At 46.7% G+C, this 17,936-nt stretch overlaps 1 protein-coding gene across 5 annotated transcripts in view; it reads left to right on the forward strand.

Annotated features, from left to right (window-relative positions):
- Positions 1-17,936, forward strand: part of pds5a (PDS5 cohesin associated factor A) — a 304,278-nt gene that overhangs the window by 74,623 nt on the left and 211,719 nt on the right. For all 5 annotated transcript variants that reach the window (XM_038791382.1, XM_038791383.1, XM_038791380.1 and 2 more), the window contains one exon: positions 6,554-6,694. In XM_038791382.1, the coding sequence (XP_038647310.1) occupies positions 6,554-6,694 (141 nt within the window). The remainder of the gene's footprint in view (positions 1-6,553; positions 6,695-17,936) is intronic.

Genomic DNA, 17,936 nt, shown 5'->3' on the forward strand with positions numbered 1-17,936 from the left:
TCCTCCTCCCCCCTCCCCCTCTCTCTGCTCCCCTCTCCCCCCCCCCCCCCCCCCGTATTGAAGTCTCTCTCTCTCTTCTCTCTCTCTCTTCCCCCCCCCCCCCCCCCCCCCTGGGTTGCTGCTGTTGCTGACCATCACCTAACGCTCCACCAGAAAGTCTAGAAACGGTTGCCACCGCCGGAAGAACCCTTGCACCGACCCCCTTAAGGCAAACTTGACCCTCTCCAGTTTGGTAAACCCAACCATATCGTTAACCCAGGATTCTACGCCCTGGGGCCTCACATCCTTCCACTGTAGAAGAATCCTCCGCCGGGCTACCAGGGACGCAAAGGCCAGAATACCGGCCTCATCCGCCTCCTGCACTCCCGGCTCCACTGCTACCCCAAATATTGCGAGCCCCAAGCCCGGCTCATCCCTGGAACCAACGACCCTAGACAGCGTCTCCGCGACGCCACTCCAAAAACCCTCAAGCGCAGGGCACGCCCAGAACATGTGGGTATGGTTTGCTGGGCTCCCCGAACACCTGACACACCTGTCATCTTTCCCAAAGAACCGGCTCAGCCTTGCCCCAGTCATGTGCGCCCGATGCAGCACCTTAAATTGAATTAAGCTGAGCCTTGTGCAAGAGGAGGTGGAATTCACCCTCCCCAGGGCATCCGCCCACGTCCCCTCGTCGATCTCCTCTCCCAGCTCCTCCTCCCACTTACGTTTCAGCTCTTCCACCGAGGCATCCCTCCCCTCCTGCATCACTTGATAGGTGGCCGAGATCCTCCCCTCTCCAACCCACGTTCCCGAGAGCACCCTGTCTTGAACCCCTCTTGACGGCAATAGTTTAAACTCTGCCGCCTGACAAACGCCCTTACCTGCATGTATCTGAAGGTGTTCCCCGGGGGGAGGCCAAACCTCCCCTCCATCTCCCCCAGGGTTGCAAACTTCCCATCTACAAATAGGTCCCCCAATCGCCTAATCCCTGCGCCAGCTCAGAAACCCTCCGCTCATTCTCCCTGGGACAAACCGATGGTTCCCACGTATCTGGGACCACACTGAAGCCTTCACCCCCCCATGCCGCCTCCATTGACCCCATATTTTGAGGGTAGCCGCCACCACCGGGCTCGTAGTATACCTCGCTGGGGGAAGCAGTAGCGGCACTGTCACCAGTGCCTTCAGACTCGTGCCCACACAGGATACCATCTCCAACCTCTTCCATGCCGCCCCCTCCCCCTCCATTACCCACCTACGTATCATCGCCACGTTGGCGGCCCAGTAGTACCCACAGAGGTTAGGCAGCGCCAACCACCCCCATCCATGCGCCGCTCCAGGAACACCCTTCTCACCTTCGGGGTCTTCTGCGCCCACACAAACCCCATAACGATCCTACTGACCCGCCTGAAAAAAGCCTTAGGAATCTGGATAGGGAGGCATTGGAACAAGAACAAAAACCTCGGGAGCACTGTCATTTTGACTGACTGGACCCTACCCGCTAGGGAGAGCGGCAGCGCATCCCACAACTTAAACTTCTCCTCCATCTGCTCCACCAGCCTCGTGAAGTTAAGCCTGTGTAAGGCCCTCCAGCTCCTAGCTACCTGTACCCCCAGGTACCTAAAACTCCTCTCCGCTCTCTTCAGCGGGAGCTCCCCAATCCCCCCTCTCCTGGCCCCCTGGGTGTACTACGAACAGCTCACTCTTCCCCACATTGAGCTTATACCCGGAGAAATCCCTGAACTCCCGAAGGATCCTCATCACCTCCGGCATTCTCCCCACCGGGTCAGCCACGTACAACAGTAGGTCACTCACAAATAGCGACAGCCGATGCTCCTCCTCCTCCACCCCCCCCCCCCCCCCCCTCCTCCACACCACCCCCCCCCCCCCCCCCCCCGGCGCACTATCTCCCTCCAGTTCCTCGACTCCCTCAAAGCCATAGCCAGGGGTTCAATCGCCAGCGCAAAGAGCAGGGGAGACAGAGGGCACCCCTGCCTCGTCCCCCCGGTACAGTCGGAAATTCTCCGACCTCCTTCCATTCGTAGCCACATTCGCCACCGGGGCCTCGTATAGCAGCCTCACCCACCTAACGAACCCCTCTCCAAACCCGAACCTTTTCAACACCTCCCATAGGTATCCCCATTCCACCCTATCAAAGGCCTTCTCTACATCCATCGCCGCCACTATCCGCCTCTCCCTCCACTGCCGGCATCATTATAACATTTAAGAGCCTCCGTACATTAGCATTCAACTGCCTGCCTTTCACAAAACTCGTTTGATCCTCGTGTATGATCTGTGGCACGGTGTCCTCAATCCTCATGACCAATATCTTTGCCGGCAACTTTACATCTACATTTAGGAGTGAAATCTATATGACCCACACTGTAGGGGATCCTTATCCCGCTTCAGGATCAGGGAGATAAGCGCCCTAGACATCGTCGGGGGCAGCGCCCCCCCTTCCCTCGCCTCGTTGAAGGTCCTAACTAGCAGCGGGCCCAGCGGGTCTGAAAACGTTTTGTAGAATTCTACCAGGAACCCGTCAGGCCCCGGTGCCTTCCCTGTCTGCATGTTCCCTATGGCTTTGATCAGCTCCTCCAGTCCAACTGGCGCCCCCAACCTGCTCCTCCTCCACTCTCGGAAACCTCAGCTTGTCCAGGAAGTGATCCATCCCTCCTTCCTCCACTGGGGGCTCTGACCGGTACAGTTCCTCGTAGAAGCTCCTAAAGACCCCGTTGATGCCCATCGCGCTTCGTACCAAGCTCCCTCCTCCATCCCTAACTCCCCCAATCTCCCTAGCTGCCTCCCGCTTCCGGAGCTGCTGCGCCAGCATCTGACTCGCCTTTTCTCCATATTCATATACCGTCCCCTGCGCCCTCCTCCACTGTGCCTCCGCTTTTCTGGTGGTCAATAAATCAAACTCAGCCTGGAGGCTACGTTGCTTCCTCAGCAATCCCTCCTCCGGGGCGTCCGCGTACCTCCTGTCTACCCTCACCATCTCCCCCACAACCTCTCCCTCTCTCTCCTCTCCCCCCTCTCCTTGTGTGCCCTAATGGAGATCAGCTCCCCTCTAACCACCGCCTTCAGCGCCTCCCAAACCACCCCAACTTGCACCTCCCCATTATCATTAGTCTCCAGGTACCTCTCTATACCTCCGGACTCGCCTCCTCGTCAGCCAGCAACCCCACCTCTAGTCGCCACATCGGACGTTGGTTCCTCTCCTCCTTCAACTCAAGGTCCACCCAATGCGGAGCGTGGTCTGAGATGGCAATCGCCGAGTATTCCGCATCCTCCACCCTCTTAATCAGCGCCCTGCCCAAAACAAAAATGTCAATCCGGGAGTAGGCCTTGTGGACATGGGAGAAGAACGAGAATTCCCTAACCCCCGGCCTCATACACCTCCGGGGGTCCACCCCTCCCATCTGGTCCATGAACCCCCTCAGCCGGCCTCCTACCCGTCCTGGACCTGGAGCGATCAAGTGCCGGGTCCAGCACCGTATTGAAATCCCCTCTCATTATTAGACCCCTGTCTCAAGGTCTGGAATCCGGCCCAACATACACCGCATGAAGCCCGCAACGTTCCAATTCGGGGCATACACATTGACCAGCACCACCTGCTCCCCCTGAAGCTTGCCACTTACCATCACATATTTGCCGCCACTGTCCGCTACCACGCTCGACGCCACGAACGATACTGTCTTCCCCACCAAAATCGGCACCCCCCGGTTCTTCGCATCTAAGCCCGAACGGAACACTTGCCCTACCCACCCCTTTCTCAACCTTACCTGATCCACCACCGTTAGATGCGACTCCTGGAGCATGGCCACATCCTCCCTCGGCCCCTTCAGATGCACGAATACCCGGGCCCGTTTGACCGGCCGATTCAGTCCCCTTACATTCCAGGTTACCAGCTGGATCCGGGGGCTCCCCCCGCCCCCCCCGCTGATCAGCCATAGCCCTTCCTAGACCAGCCACGTGCCCGCGTCCCCCGCACAGCCCGTTCCCACAGCGGCAAATCCCCATCCCGACCCCCTCTGACAGCTCCAGTTCCCTCCTGGCCCTTTCAGCAGCTAGGTCCCCCCTAGCTGCGTTGCTCTCCCCATTGTACTCCCGTGAAAAAGCTGGCCCCGGCCACTCCCGCCGCACCAACGACCCCCCCCCCCCCCCCCCCCCCAAAGTGTAACACTGCCCCTCCCTGCCCACGAACAGGCTCATCTCCTTCCCTTCTGGTCCCAGCACGGCCCCGCCCCCTTTATCCCCTAGCGCGGGGAAAAAGCCCGCGCTACCGCTCGGCCGGCCCCGCCTCCTCTGGCGCAGATCCCCTTCACGGTCTAATCCCAACTCCCTCACCTCGGCCCCCCCCTCAACAGGGCCCCCTCTTCCAACCACCGACGCCCACACTAACCAAACCCCCACTACCAACCAAAAAAAAGAGAAAAAGCAGTACCAAACAGAACAGAACATCCCCCCAAAACACAACAATCACATCAATCCCCTCTCGACATCCCCTCGCCACCGACCCTCAATCCGAGTCCAACTTTTTGGCCTGGATAAAGGTCCACGCCTCCTCCGGCATCTCGAAGTAGTGATGGCGGTCCTTGAAGGTGACCCACAGTTGCGCCGGCTGCAATATTCCAAATTTCACTCCCTTCTGATGCAGTGCCGCCTTCGCCCGATTGTACCCGGCCCTCTTCTTGGCCTCCTCCGTGCTCCAGTCCTAGTTTATCCAGACCTCTGCATTCTCCCACCAGCTGCTCCGCTCTTTCTTTGCCCACCTTCGGACACACTCCCTGTCCACAAAGCGGTGGAACCGCACCAGCACCACCCGCGGCGGCTCGCTGGGCCTGGGCCTCCACACCAGGATTCGATGGGCCCCCTCCAGCTCCAGGGACCCCGGGAAGGCCCCTGCGCCCATCAGCGTGTTCAGCATCGTGACCACGTATGTTCCGGCATCCGACTCCTCCACCCCCTCCAGGAGACCCAGGATCCGCAAGTTCTTTCTCCTCGACCGACTCTCCATGTCCTCGAACTTCGCCTGCCATTTCTTATGCAGCGCCTCGTGCGCCTCTACCTTCACCGCCAGGCCCAAGATCTCATCCTCGTTCTCTGAGGCCTTTTGCTGCACCTCCCGGATCGCCGCCCCTTGGGCCTTCTGGGTCTCGAGCAGCTTGTCAATCGAAGCCTTCATCGGCTCCAACAGCTCTGCCTTCAGCTCCGTGAAGCAGCGCTGGAGAAACTCCTGCGACCACTGTGCCCACGCTGCCTAGTCTCCACCCGCCGCCATCTTGGTTTTCCTTCCTCGCACTTTTCGCTGCTCCAAATCTACTTTCTTCACCGCTCCACTCCTTGTCCAATCCATACAGTGCCGGGGAAATATTGCTGTGACCATCCCACACTGGGAATCATCGAACAAATGCCGTTGGGGCCCTAAAAAGAGCCCAAAAGTCCGTTTCTGGCGGGAGCTGCCGAACATGCAACTTAGCTCCGCATAGCTGCAACTGGAAGTCTCTCAGCAACCATGATCTTATCTGACATTGTTTATAAAATATTAGTTGGTCAGTTTCCGAAATGCATTTGACTTTTCAAAATCAGATCATTGAACCATGGAAGCACTTATGAGAGAGATCATACCACTCCAGTTTCAGTTTACAGCCTGGGCAAGATGCTATTGTCATTATAACTGGAAAAAGTAGGAACCACAGCGCCAACGTGCTGCTCCCACTTAGCAATTATTTTGGCAGTTGTATGTTATTTTAGCAACTTCAGAACATTTTGGGGCCGGATGTTTGAGCTTCAATATGTTGCATCAAGAAAATAGCGGCACAAATGTTACAGATGAGAATTTTCCAGATAATGTGCTCTTATTATCATCTATATCGCCGTGAAAGTTGTGAATCAGAAGTGCCTTTTTTCAATACCCCTATACTGGTTGGCTTGAAACTTTAAAATTTGATGTCTGCAATCTGGACTAAGCTGCCAGTTACTGACTCAGAATGTTAACTCTATAGTTCCCTTGCCACAGATGCTGCCAGACCTGCTGCACTTTTTGCAGCATTTTCAGTTTATATTTTAACTTAAAACTAATGTTGAACTTAATTTCAATTAGCTGCCAGTAAATTCCATTGGTCTTATCTACAAAAGTTCACAAAAAATTTGAATTATACTCATTATTTTTGTTTTCAGCGTTTCCCAAAGTCCTGTGTAAGTCGAGTATAAAATTTAGAGTTTTGAACTGGGTTAGTTATTTTAGTTTGAAGTGTTGGAGTAAATAGACAGGTTGGAAAACTAATTGCATTTCTAATTCAGAAACCTAAATTTGCATTTTCTGTGGGCAAAAGGGGATCTGGGGAGATGGGATAGATCCCATTCAAAGGATGTAATTTTGATTATTTTCTCGAGGCTGTTGCTCATGAAATAAACAGATTTTGAACGCCTCAATAGAACTTTTAAAATATTTCGGTGTAATAGATTGTGTGTTTCTGGATTTTATTTAATAGTGCCATTTATGCACAGCATTTTATTTCTAATCTGCTCTAACTGGCTTTAACACTTTATTTAATGAAATTTGTTTAATCAGTTCTTTAATCAGGTCCTAGTTCTGGGGAAGTCTTCAGTCAGTGACTTGTCTGAACACGTTTTTGACCTCATTATGGAGCTTTTCGCAATCGACCCTCACCTGCTGCTTTCAGTAATGCCACAGCTCGAATTTAAACTTAAGGTAAGTTGCAGTTACATTGATCGATTGGTGACTGATAAGACATAACTCTTTCTGTAATTGATGATTATCTTTTGGATTTTGATTTTGAGGTGATTTTGTTTTGATATTAAGACTGGAAATGGGAATAAAAAGGGCTTTCAAAATGTGCAAGGAATTCAGTGGGCAAGAGTATTTGATAAATTCTGAGATTAGCAGAAGCAGGTGAGAAAAATGATAAAACCTTAAGACTGCTTATAATAACTGAAATACCAATGAAACACTTTTCAAATTGGGTGCAGTGAACCAAATTTAAAATATAAATCCCAAATAAAATTGATTGCCAGAGGCTGGAATCTGAGGACAGATGGTTAGAAAGTTTATTTTTTAAAAAATTAGTCTACTCCTGTTAATTTGAAGTTGCTTAATTCAAATTACTGGATAATTCAAATTGCATTTATGAGGGCCAGTGTGCCAATTGCTTAATTCGAATTTCTGGATAATTTGAATATTTTTTGGGCAAAAACGACTTTGAATTATTACGAGTAAATTATATTGTCTTTACCTAGGAATAAGAGAGATTTGCTGAAGTGAAATATCCGATTTCCAGGAACCGCAGAGGAGGACCTAAACTAGGCAAATAGCAAAGGATATTCTGGCTCTACCGAGGTTAGATACTCTTGAAAGAAACAGAATCCCAAGTCGACCACTTGCACCCAAGTGTCTTAAAGCAAATGAGGGTTGAAATTAGTGAAACTGTTATTTTGTAAGTTTGATAAACTTTGGATGATGTTCCTGAGCTTTACAAAGTGATTAACATGTCACCCATTGCTTCAAATGATTGTGGAGACATAACTGAAATTGTTGATTAGTGATTGGAATATCTTGTGAGAAAGTATTTCAAGCAATTTTTAAACTTCTAGTGTGTGAGCACCAGAAAAAACTTGTTGAAGGACAGTGAGTATGGACTTGGGGAAAGGGAGCTTGTATATAATTAAGTATACGTGCGGTTTTTGAAAATATTATTGAAGTAAAACAATTAAAATTTATTTCATGGTATGTATTTGCCACTCCAAGAGCTCTGAGACTGTTCTACTTAAATGATTAATGGAGCTAAGGCACAGAGTTATGAAATAAAGGGTCAGACGTGGCACCAACAAGAAAATTGATTTAGAACAGTGTACCTTTATAAATAGATTTTTTTGAAGCTAGAAATAGTGAGTGGGGTTGTCGAGGGACCGTGCAGGTGCCCCAATTCTACACTGGTACATTGTTCTGTAGGTCCGCCTTGTAACTGATGCAAGGCACTGTTTCCTGACAACGCATCAGTACTTGTATGTGCACAGCCAACAGAAGCTCTGAAATAATTCTTCATCAATTATTTTATACTTTTCCTATATTTTGGCTTCTGTATTTTAGATTTTGGGTGAATTTTGGTTCCTTGTGGTCTCTAGCTCCACTGGCCGTAATTCTAGCTAACAGTTTTGTAAATTAGTACAATGCCTACATAGTAATTTTCCTTTGTCTTTGAAAATCGACAGAGCATCAGACTAAAATCTTTACATAAGGTATCTCATCTTTAGTGAGAAAGATGCACTCACCAGCTTTACAAACAGAATCAAATTGTGACAATCTATAACTGATGCTGCTATTTGGTAGATAGCCTTTGTATATGATGTACTTGTCATCTTGCTGACTGTAGAAACAAAAGAACCTAACTTACCTTTTGGAAGATTCAAAATGATTTAAACTTTTAATGTGTTTTGGCAACCTGCAAACAGCTACCGGGGTTGCTGAATTGGCATGGTTGTTAGCTCAAATCAGAAGATTATATTCTTAAACAGTTATATTCTTAAACAGACAATTTGCACATATGTTCTGTTTGTGACTCGGCTGCTCCCTTCACACTTTCTTTGGTAGTGGAGATTACTGATTAAATCAGTGTAATATTTATATTAAGCTACGCTGGGAAAATAGTTATATCTTGGAACTGAATTAAAGAAACTACTTTGTAACCATGAACAGACAAAAAATGCTTATTTTTTGGTTATGGTCTCCCATAACAAATAGAAGGAGGAGACTGTTTAGTCCTGAGAACCTCCTTTGCCATTCAGTAAGAACATGGGTGATCTCATTGTGGCTTCAAAGAACTCTTATGAAATCTGTCGAACACCATTTCCTTTTTAAAATATCATCTTATTGCTCAACTGTATTATGACTTTCTTTTTTTTTTATAAATGTTTTTATTCAGTTTTCGTATTTATATTGAACAAATTACAAATTGTTAGGAGAGGGAAACAAAAAAAAAAAACAAACAAAAACAAACACGCAAAAATTAACATACATATTTACAGGTAAGCATCTTCTTAGTAGTAACTGCGCCCCCCGCCCCCCCCCCCTCAACATGTTTATTTAGCTTGGTTTTGGGCCTTAGCTAGCCATCGAACCCCCGTAACGAACCTGTAGCCCCCCCCCCCTCCCGCTACCTTCCCCCGACTATTCTTCCTCTTGTACATTGGCCACAAATAGGTCCCGGAACAGTTGCATGAATGGCTCCCACGTTCTGTGGAAGCCGTCGTCCGACCCTCGGATGGCAAATTTGATTTTCTCCATTTGGAGAGATTCCGAGAGGTCGGACAGCCAGTCCGCAGCTCTGGGCGGTGCTGCTGACCGCCAGCCAAACAGGATTCTACGGCGGGCGATCAGGGAGGCAAAGGCAAGGGCGTCTGCCCTCCTCCCCAGGAATAGATCTGGCTGTTCTGAAACCCCGAAGACCGCCACTATCGGGCATGGCTCCACCCTCACTCCCACCACTTTGGACATTACCTCGAAGAAGGCTGTTATTATGACTTTCTGTATGTCCTGTTAATGCTTCCTTAATGAATTCCAGCATTTTCACAATCATAGATATTTCTCTCTCCCTCCTTTGGTAAATTAGTCTTTACATTTGTGGGTTTCCAATCTGCTGAGATCTTTCTAAAATCTAGGGAATTTTGGTACGTTATAATCAATGCATCCATAATCTCTGTAGCCACTTGGAAGGCCTCTGGATTTAAGCCATTAGGTCCAGGGGATTCATCAACCTTTAGTTCCATTAGTTTTCCGAGTAGTTTTTCTCTCGTGATTGTGATTGTTTTAAGTTCCTCCCTTTTACACCCTTGATTTTCTATTTTTCCTGGAATGGTTTTGTATCTGCTACTGTGAAGGCAGAGATAAAATATTTGTTCAAAGTTTCTGCTGTTTCTTTATTTCCCATTGTTAATTACCATTCACCTCCTCTAAGAGATCAACATTTACTTTAACTACTTTCTATATACTTGTAGAAGAAGCTTGCACTGTCTACTGCCATGAGGCTGTGTCCCTTTACTTTTTTTGGTTTTTATTATTTTATTTTGGAAAGTATGATCCCTCAACTTTCAAGGCTAGTTGCAATTTGAACTCAGACAGAGCAAACTGTTTTAAAATGCAAGGCAAATTTGCAAGGTGAATGTGAAAAACAAACAAATCGCCTGTGGGAATGTGAAGAGATGGACATTTTCCAAGATCCAAAGACCTATCAAAACTCAACTATCTAAGGAAGAAACATCAAAAATGCAAAGTACTGCATGTGGAAACAATGCCTGTCATAGAAGGACACATCAAAACTTTTTGGAAATGCACAATCGGTGAAGTGTTTCAAGACATGCAGCCCAGCTACTCGAGAGAGATTGCAAGTGACATCGGCGGTCTGAAGAAAGTCTTCAGGCGAGGAAACAGGCTGCTCTCTCTCTCCTTCCCCCTTACATTTGGAATAAGTATGTCGCCCAGTTTGAGAAACTAAGTGTGCCAAAAACAGGCGAGCAAACCAAGATTTGGTAATAATTGCAACATCATCTACAGCCATAAAAATACTGTAGCAACAAGAGAAGGTCAGAAGTTGAGAATTTATTTAAAATGGCAATTCATTTTTTCCAATTTAAGGGGTAATTTAGCATGGCCAATCCACCTACCCTGCACATCCGCAAACACGGGGAGAATATGCAAACTCCACACAGACAGTGACCCAGAGCCGGGATCGAACCTGAGAACTCGGTGACGTGAGGCAGCAGTGCTAACTACCATGCCAGTGTGCTGCCCAGAACTTGGGAATTCTTACATCTGACTCCCAAAAGCATGTTCACCATCGACAAGGCACAAGTGTGACAGAATACTCGCCACTTGCCTGGATGATGCACCTCCAACACTCAAGAAGCCTGACATCATCTTGGACAAAGCATCCCACTTCATTGGCACCATATCCACCACCTACTCTTCAACTCAGATGGTGGTCGGAGTTTGGAATGCACTACTTGGGAGGGTATTTTAAAAATACGTGGAAGGTGAACAGCCAGTTGTCGTGGTGCATATGGGCACCAACGATATAGGTAAAAAAAGGGATGAGGTCCTACAATCAGAATTTAGGGAGTTAGGAGATAATTTTAAAAAGTAGGATTGCTACCAGTGCCACGGGAAAGTCAGAGTAGAAATTCAAGAATAGTCAGAATGAATACGTGGCTTAAGAGATGGTGCAGGAGGGAGGAGTTCAGACTTTTTGGACATTGGAACCGGTTCTGGGGGCGGTGGGACCATTACAAACTGGATGGTCTACACCTGGGCAGGACGGGATTCAATGTCCTAGGGGGTGCTTTTGCTAACACTGTTGGGGAGGTTTTAAACTAATGTGGCAGGGGGATGAGAACCAGATTAGGAAGTTAGAGGTCAGTAAAGAAGCAGCAACTAAAGCCAGTAAGGTATGAGACAATAAACTCAATGTGACTAAGGGGAAGAGTAGACAGGGAAGAGATGATGAACGCAAAGGTGGTCTGAGGTGCATTTGTTTTAATGCGAGAAGTGTAGCAGGTAAGGCAGATGAACTTAGGGCTTGTATCAGTACCTGGGAATATGATGCTATTGGTATTACTGAGACTTGGTTGAGGGAAGGGCAGGATTCGCAACTGAATATCCCAGGGTATAGATGCTTCAGGAGGGATAGAGAGGGAGGTAGAAGGGGGGGAGGAGTTGCATTACTCATCAGAGATGATATCACAGCTGTGATTAAGGAGGGCACGATGGAGGATTCGAGCACTTAGGCAATATGGGTGGAGCTAAGAAATAGGAAGGGTGCAGTAACATTGTTGGGACTTTACTACAGGCCTCCCAAAAGCGAGCATGAAGTAGAGGTACAAATATGCAGACAGGTTACAGAAAAATGTCGGAGCAATAGGGTGGTTGTGATGGGAGATTTTAACTTCCCCAACATTGAATGGGATTTGTGTAGTGTTGGAGGTGTAGATGGAGCAGAGTTTGTAAGGAGCATCTAGGAGAGTTTTTTAGAGCAGTATGTAAATAGTCCAACTCGGGAAGGGGCCATACTGGACCTGGTATTGGGGAATGATCCCGGCCAGGTGGTTGAAGTTTCAGTCGGTGATTACTTTGGGAATAGTGATCACAATTCCGTAAGTTTTAGAATACTCATGGACAAGGACAAGAGTGGTCCGAAAGGAAGAGTGCTAAATTGGGGAAAGGCAGAGTATAACAAAATTCGGCAGGAGCTAGGGAATGTGGATTGGGAGCAGCTGTTTAAGGGTAAATCCACATTTGAAATGTGGGAGTCTTTTAAGGAAAGGTTGATTAGAGTGCAGGACAGACATGCTCCTGTGAAAATGAGAGATAGAAATGGCAAGATTAGGGAACCATGGATGACGGGTGAAATTGTGAGACTAGCTAAGATAAAAAAGGAAGCATTCATAAGATCGAGGTAACTCAAAACTGATGAAGCTTTGGAGGAATATCGGGAAAGTAGGACGAATCTCAAACGCGCAATAAAGAGGGCTAAAAGGGGTCATGAAATATCTTTGGCTAACAGGGTTAAGGAAAATCCCAAAGCCTTTTATTCATATGTAAGGAGCTAGAGGGTAACTAGAGAAAGGATTGGCCCACTCAAAGAAAAAAGAGGGAATTTATGCGTGGACTCAGAGGAAATGGGTGAGATTCTTAATGAGTACTTTGCATCGGTATTCACAAAGGAGAGGGACAAGACAGATGTTGAGGGTAGGGATGGATGTTTAAATACTCTAGGTCAAGTTGTCATATGGAAGGGGGAAATTTGGGGTATTCTAAAAGACATAAAGGTGGATAAGACCCCAGGACCGGATGGGATCTATCCCAGGTTACTGAGGGAAGCGAGGGTCGAAATAGCTGAGAAAATAGACTTATCAGTGATAGGCAGCATGGTTTTGTGCAGGGAAGGTCATGTCTTACAAACCTAATAAAATTCTTTGAGGAAGTGACAAAGTTAATTGATGAGGGAAGGGCTGTAGATGTCATATACATGGACTTTAGTAAGGCGTTTGATAAGGTTTCCCATGGCAGGTTGATGGAAAAAGTGAAGTCGTATGGGGTTCAGGGTGTGCTAGCTAGATGGATAAAGAACTGGCTGGGTAACAGGAGACAGAGTAGTGGTGGAAGGGAGTGTCTCAAAATGGAGCAGGGTGACTAGTGGTGCTCCACAGGGATCCGTGCTCGGACCACTGTTGTTTCTGATCTACATAAATGACCTGGAGGAAGGTATAGGTGGTCTAATTAGCAAGTTTGCAGATGATACTAAGATTGGTGTAGTTGCAGATAGCGAGGAGGACTGTCAGAGAATTCAACAAAATATAGATAGATTGGAGAGTTGGGCAGAGAAATGGCAGATGGAGTTCAATCCAGGCAAATGCGAGGTGATGCATTTTGGAAGATCAAGTTCAAGAGCGGACTATATGGTCAATGGAAGGGTCTTGGGGGAAATTGATGTGCAGAGAGATCTGGGAGTTCAGGTTCATTGTAACCTGAAGGTGGCAACGCAGGTTGATAGAGTGGTCAAGAAGGCATACAGCATGCTTGCCTTCATCGGACGGGGTATTGAGTACAAGAGTTGGCAGGTCATGTTACAGTTGTATAGGACTTTGGTTCGGCCACATTTGGAATACTGCATGCAGTTCTGGTCGCCACATTACCAGAAGGATGTGGATGCCTTGGAGAGGGTGCAGAGGAGGTTCACCAGGATGTTGCCTGGTATGGAGGGTGCTAGCTATGAAGAAAGGTTGAGTAGATTAGGATTGTTTTCGTTGGAAAGACGGAGGTTGAGGGGGGACCTGATTGAGGTCTACAAAATTATGAGAGGTATGGACAGGGTGGACAGCAACAAGCTTTTCCCAAGAGTGGGGGTGTCAGTTACAAGGGGTCACGATTTCAAGGTGAGGGCGGGAAAATTTAAGGGAGATGTGCGTGGAAAGTTTTTTACGCAGAGGGTGGTGGGTGCCTGGAACGCTTTACCAGCGGAGGTGGTAGAGACGGGCACGATAGCATCATTTAAGAAGCATCTAGACAGGTATATGAATGGGCGGGAACAGAGGGACGTAGACCTTGGAAAATAGGAGACAGGTTTAGATAAAGGATCTGGATCGGCGCAGGCTGGGAGGGCCGAAGGGCCTATTCCTGTGCTGTAATTTTCTTTGTTCCTTGTTCTTTGAATGTCATAACATTCAAGGTTATCGAACAAGCGCTGGAAAACGGGATTGGTGAGATTTAGTGTATTTTTTAATAGAATTTGCAGTGCAGAAGGAGGCCATTCGATCCATCAAGACACCACCAACCCCTGGAAAGACCTACTTAACCCCATGCCTCCACCCTACCCCTGTAAACCCAACAACCCCACCTAAGCTTTTTGACACTAAGGGACAATTTATCATGGCCAATCCACCTAACCTGCACATCTTTGGATTCTGGGAGGAAACCCGAGCACCCGGAGGAAACCCACGCAGACACGGGGAGAAAATGCAAACTCTACTCAGACAGTCACTCGAGGCCGCAATTGAACCTGGAACTGTGAGGCAGCAGTACTAACCACTGTACCACCATGCGCTTTTGGCGCAGACTAGTTGAGACGAAGAGCCTCTTCTGTACTGTATGACTATAATTCTATGACTTAAACAGTCACTTCCCCTACCACCAACGCACAGTGGCAGCAATGTGTACTATATGTAAGATGCACTGCAGCTGCTACTCATCAAGGCTCCTTTAATAGCACCTCCTAAACTGCCAGCACTTAGGACATGTACAGCAGAGTCATGGGAACATCACTATCTTGAAATTGCCCTCCAAGGCACACCATCCTGACTTGGAAGTATATCATCATCCTTCAGTGTCGCTGGGTCAAAATCCTTGAACTCCCTCCCTAACACACTATGGGTGTACCTACACCACATGGACTGCAGCAGTCCAAGAGTGCTCACCTCCATCTTCTCGAGCAATTAGGGATGGGTAACTTTTTGTGAGTTGTGCATAAGAACATCTAAATCCCTCTGCACTTCAACATTCTGTAGTCGTTCTTCAATCAAGTAATATTTTGCTTTTTTATACTTCCTGCCAAAGTGAACGACTTCACATCTTCTCCAGATTATACACCATCTGGAGGGGCTGGTTTAGCTCACTTGGCTAAATCGCTGGCTTTTAAAGCAGGCCAGCAGTACGGTTCGATTCCCGTACCAGCCTACCCGGACAGGCGCCGGAATGTGGCGACGAGGGGCTTTTCACAGTAACTTCATTTAAGCCTACTCGTGACAATAAGCGATTTTCATTCATTTCATCTGCCAGATTTTTGTCCACTCGACCCATCTATATCCATCTGCAAACTTATGTCTTCTTCAGTGGTTGGCACTGTTGCTTCACAGCTCCATGGTTCCAGATTCGATTCAGGCTTGGGTCACTGTCTGTGTGGAGTCTGCACGTCCTCCCCTTGTCTGCGTGGGTTTCCTCCGGGTGCTCAGTTTCCTCCCACATGTCCCGAAAGACTTCTGTTAGGTAATTTGGGCATTGTGAATTCTCCCTCTGTGCACCCGAACAGGTGCCGGAATGTGGCAACTGGGGGCTTTTCACAGTAACTTCATTTCCCTGTTAATGTAAGTCTGCTTGTGACAATAAAACATATTATTATTTTCTGGTCACATGCAAAAGCCAGCCACAAATTGGGTGCAGTGTTTAAATTCTACGCCTCGAGGACAATGAAAGAACACTTAATCGTGTTTTCTTTTATTGAACTCTGGTTCCACTTATTTTGACTGTGAGTGGGATGACTACATGAGGGCCAACTGCATTTTTATTACTGTTCTTTGGTTTAGTGGGTTTTGACATTTGATTTCTTTGACTGAAGAAAACCTTGTTTGACTGACCCCTTCCTGCCCACTATTTAAATAGTTAAACACATTCTGATTCGGATAAGACATATCCTCGTAAGAAAGAAACTTAAACCTTTGTTCTGACTAACTGAGGAGATTAACTGGAGGGGAGCCAGTTCACTCCTCACCTCTTCGTACGACCATTTTATATTTCTTGCTAATTTATTCTACTTTGACCTTTTTTAAAAAACCATTTTATTTATCCATCCGTGGCTGGTTTCTAAATTATTTTCCATCTTTGAGCCTACCACTTAGTTTTGGAGCATTGTATGCCTTTTCTTTCAATTTGAAGCCATCCTTAACTTTTGCAGTTAACTTATAAATGTTGCATCCTTTCACTGTGTATTATTTTTGACAATATATCTATCAAAGTTATGAAATATCTCCATAAATGTCTGCCAGAGTTTCCTGACCAGCTTGCTTTCCAGCCAATTTCCCAGTCCACTATGGCGAACTTTGTCTTAATACCTGTGTAATTGTTTTATTTAGACTACAGTTTCTCACCCTGAATGTGAAATAATTTTATGATCAGTCTTGCCTTAATATACATTATTTCTGAAGTTATTCTCTGCCCTACTGTTAGGGGGCTTATAAATTACTCATGGTGACGTTTTCCCTTGCTTTTTCTCATCTCCACCTAAAAAGATTCGACATCTCAATCCTTTGAGCTAAGATCAGTTTAACTATTGTAATGATCGAATTCTTTATTAGCAGAGCTAACCCAATTTTTAATCCTATCTTCCTGTCCTTCCAAAATGTTAAATTCCCTTGAATATTCAGTTCCCAGCCATGGTCTCTTTGCAACCACATCTTTGTATTGGCTACCATATTTGACCTAATTATTTCTATTTCTGCCATCCGTTCATCCACCTTTTTGAAAACCATTTTCCCTATTCCCTGTCTCTTTTTGCTGGTGCATTGTTAAATTTATATGCTCTGTCCCTTCCTAACACATTATAATTATTCCCTGTGATGATGCTCTGAACTAATGCCTTGCTCTTTCTCGTTAGCGTTTTAAATTTTGCACTCACACCACTTCAAAGCCGTCTCAACGGTACAGTTCCCTCTTTCCCCAGTAATGGTGAATTGAACTCCATTTCTCACATACTAATTTTTGAGCCACCCTTTTTTGGCCCTCTGATCTTACATTATGCCAATTTGCTTGTGGCTTCGGTAGCAATTCAGAAATTAACTTCATGGTTTTGATTTTTAATTTTTTTTTTACCAATAGCTACACGCATTCTCTTTGTAGAACTTCTTTCTCCTACTTGTAAAAAATTAATTCATGGAATGTGAGGATCACTGACTTGGCCAGCATTTATTATCTATCCCTAATTGCTCTTCAGAACGTGGTGATGAGCTGCTGCAGTCCATGTGGTGTAGGTTCACTGACATTACTGTTAGAATTTTGACCTAATCACAGTGAAGGAATAGCAATATATTTACAAGTCCGGCTGGTGGGTGACTTAGAGAGGAACTTCTAGCTGGTGTTATTGCCTGGTATTTGCTGCCTTTGTCCTTCTGCATGGTAGCTGTCAAAGGAGGCTTGGTGAGTTCCTACAGTGTAGATAGTGCACACAGCTGCTACTGTCTGTCAGTGGTAAAGGGAGTGAATGTTTGCGAGTGGCAGACCAATCAAGTGGGCTGCTTTGTTCTGGATGGTGCAAAGCACCTCGAGTGTTGTTGGAGCTGCACTGATCCAAGAAAGTGGAAAGTATTTCATCACACCCCTGACTTGTGGATGGTGAACAGGCTTTGGGAAGTCAGGAGGTGAGTTTCTCACCACAGGATTCTCAATTGACCCGCTCTTGTATTTATATGGCTAGCCAAGTTCAGTTTCTGGTCAATGGTAATCCCCAGGATGTTTATAGTAGGGGAATTCCAAGATGGTAATATTCACAAATTGGATTGGATTGGATTTGTTTATTGTCACATGTACAGAGGTACAATGAAAAGTAGTTTTCTGCGAGCAGCTCAACAGATCATCATAGTACATGGGAAGAAAAGGGAATAAGAGAAAATACATAATA

The sequence above is a fragment of the Scyliorhinus canicula genome, chromosome 3 (genome assembly GCF_902713615.1).
Source record: "Scyliorhinus canicula chromosome 3, sScyCan1.1, whole genome shotgun sequence".
In the NCBI taxonomy this organism is placed as follows: domain Eukaryota; kingdom Metazoa; phylum Chordata; class Chondrichthyes; order Carcharhiniformes; family Scyliorhinidae; genus Scyliorhinus; species Scyliorhinus canicula.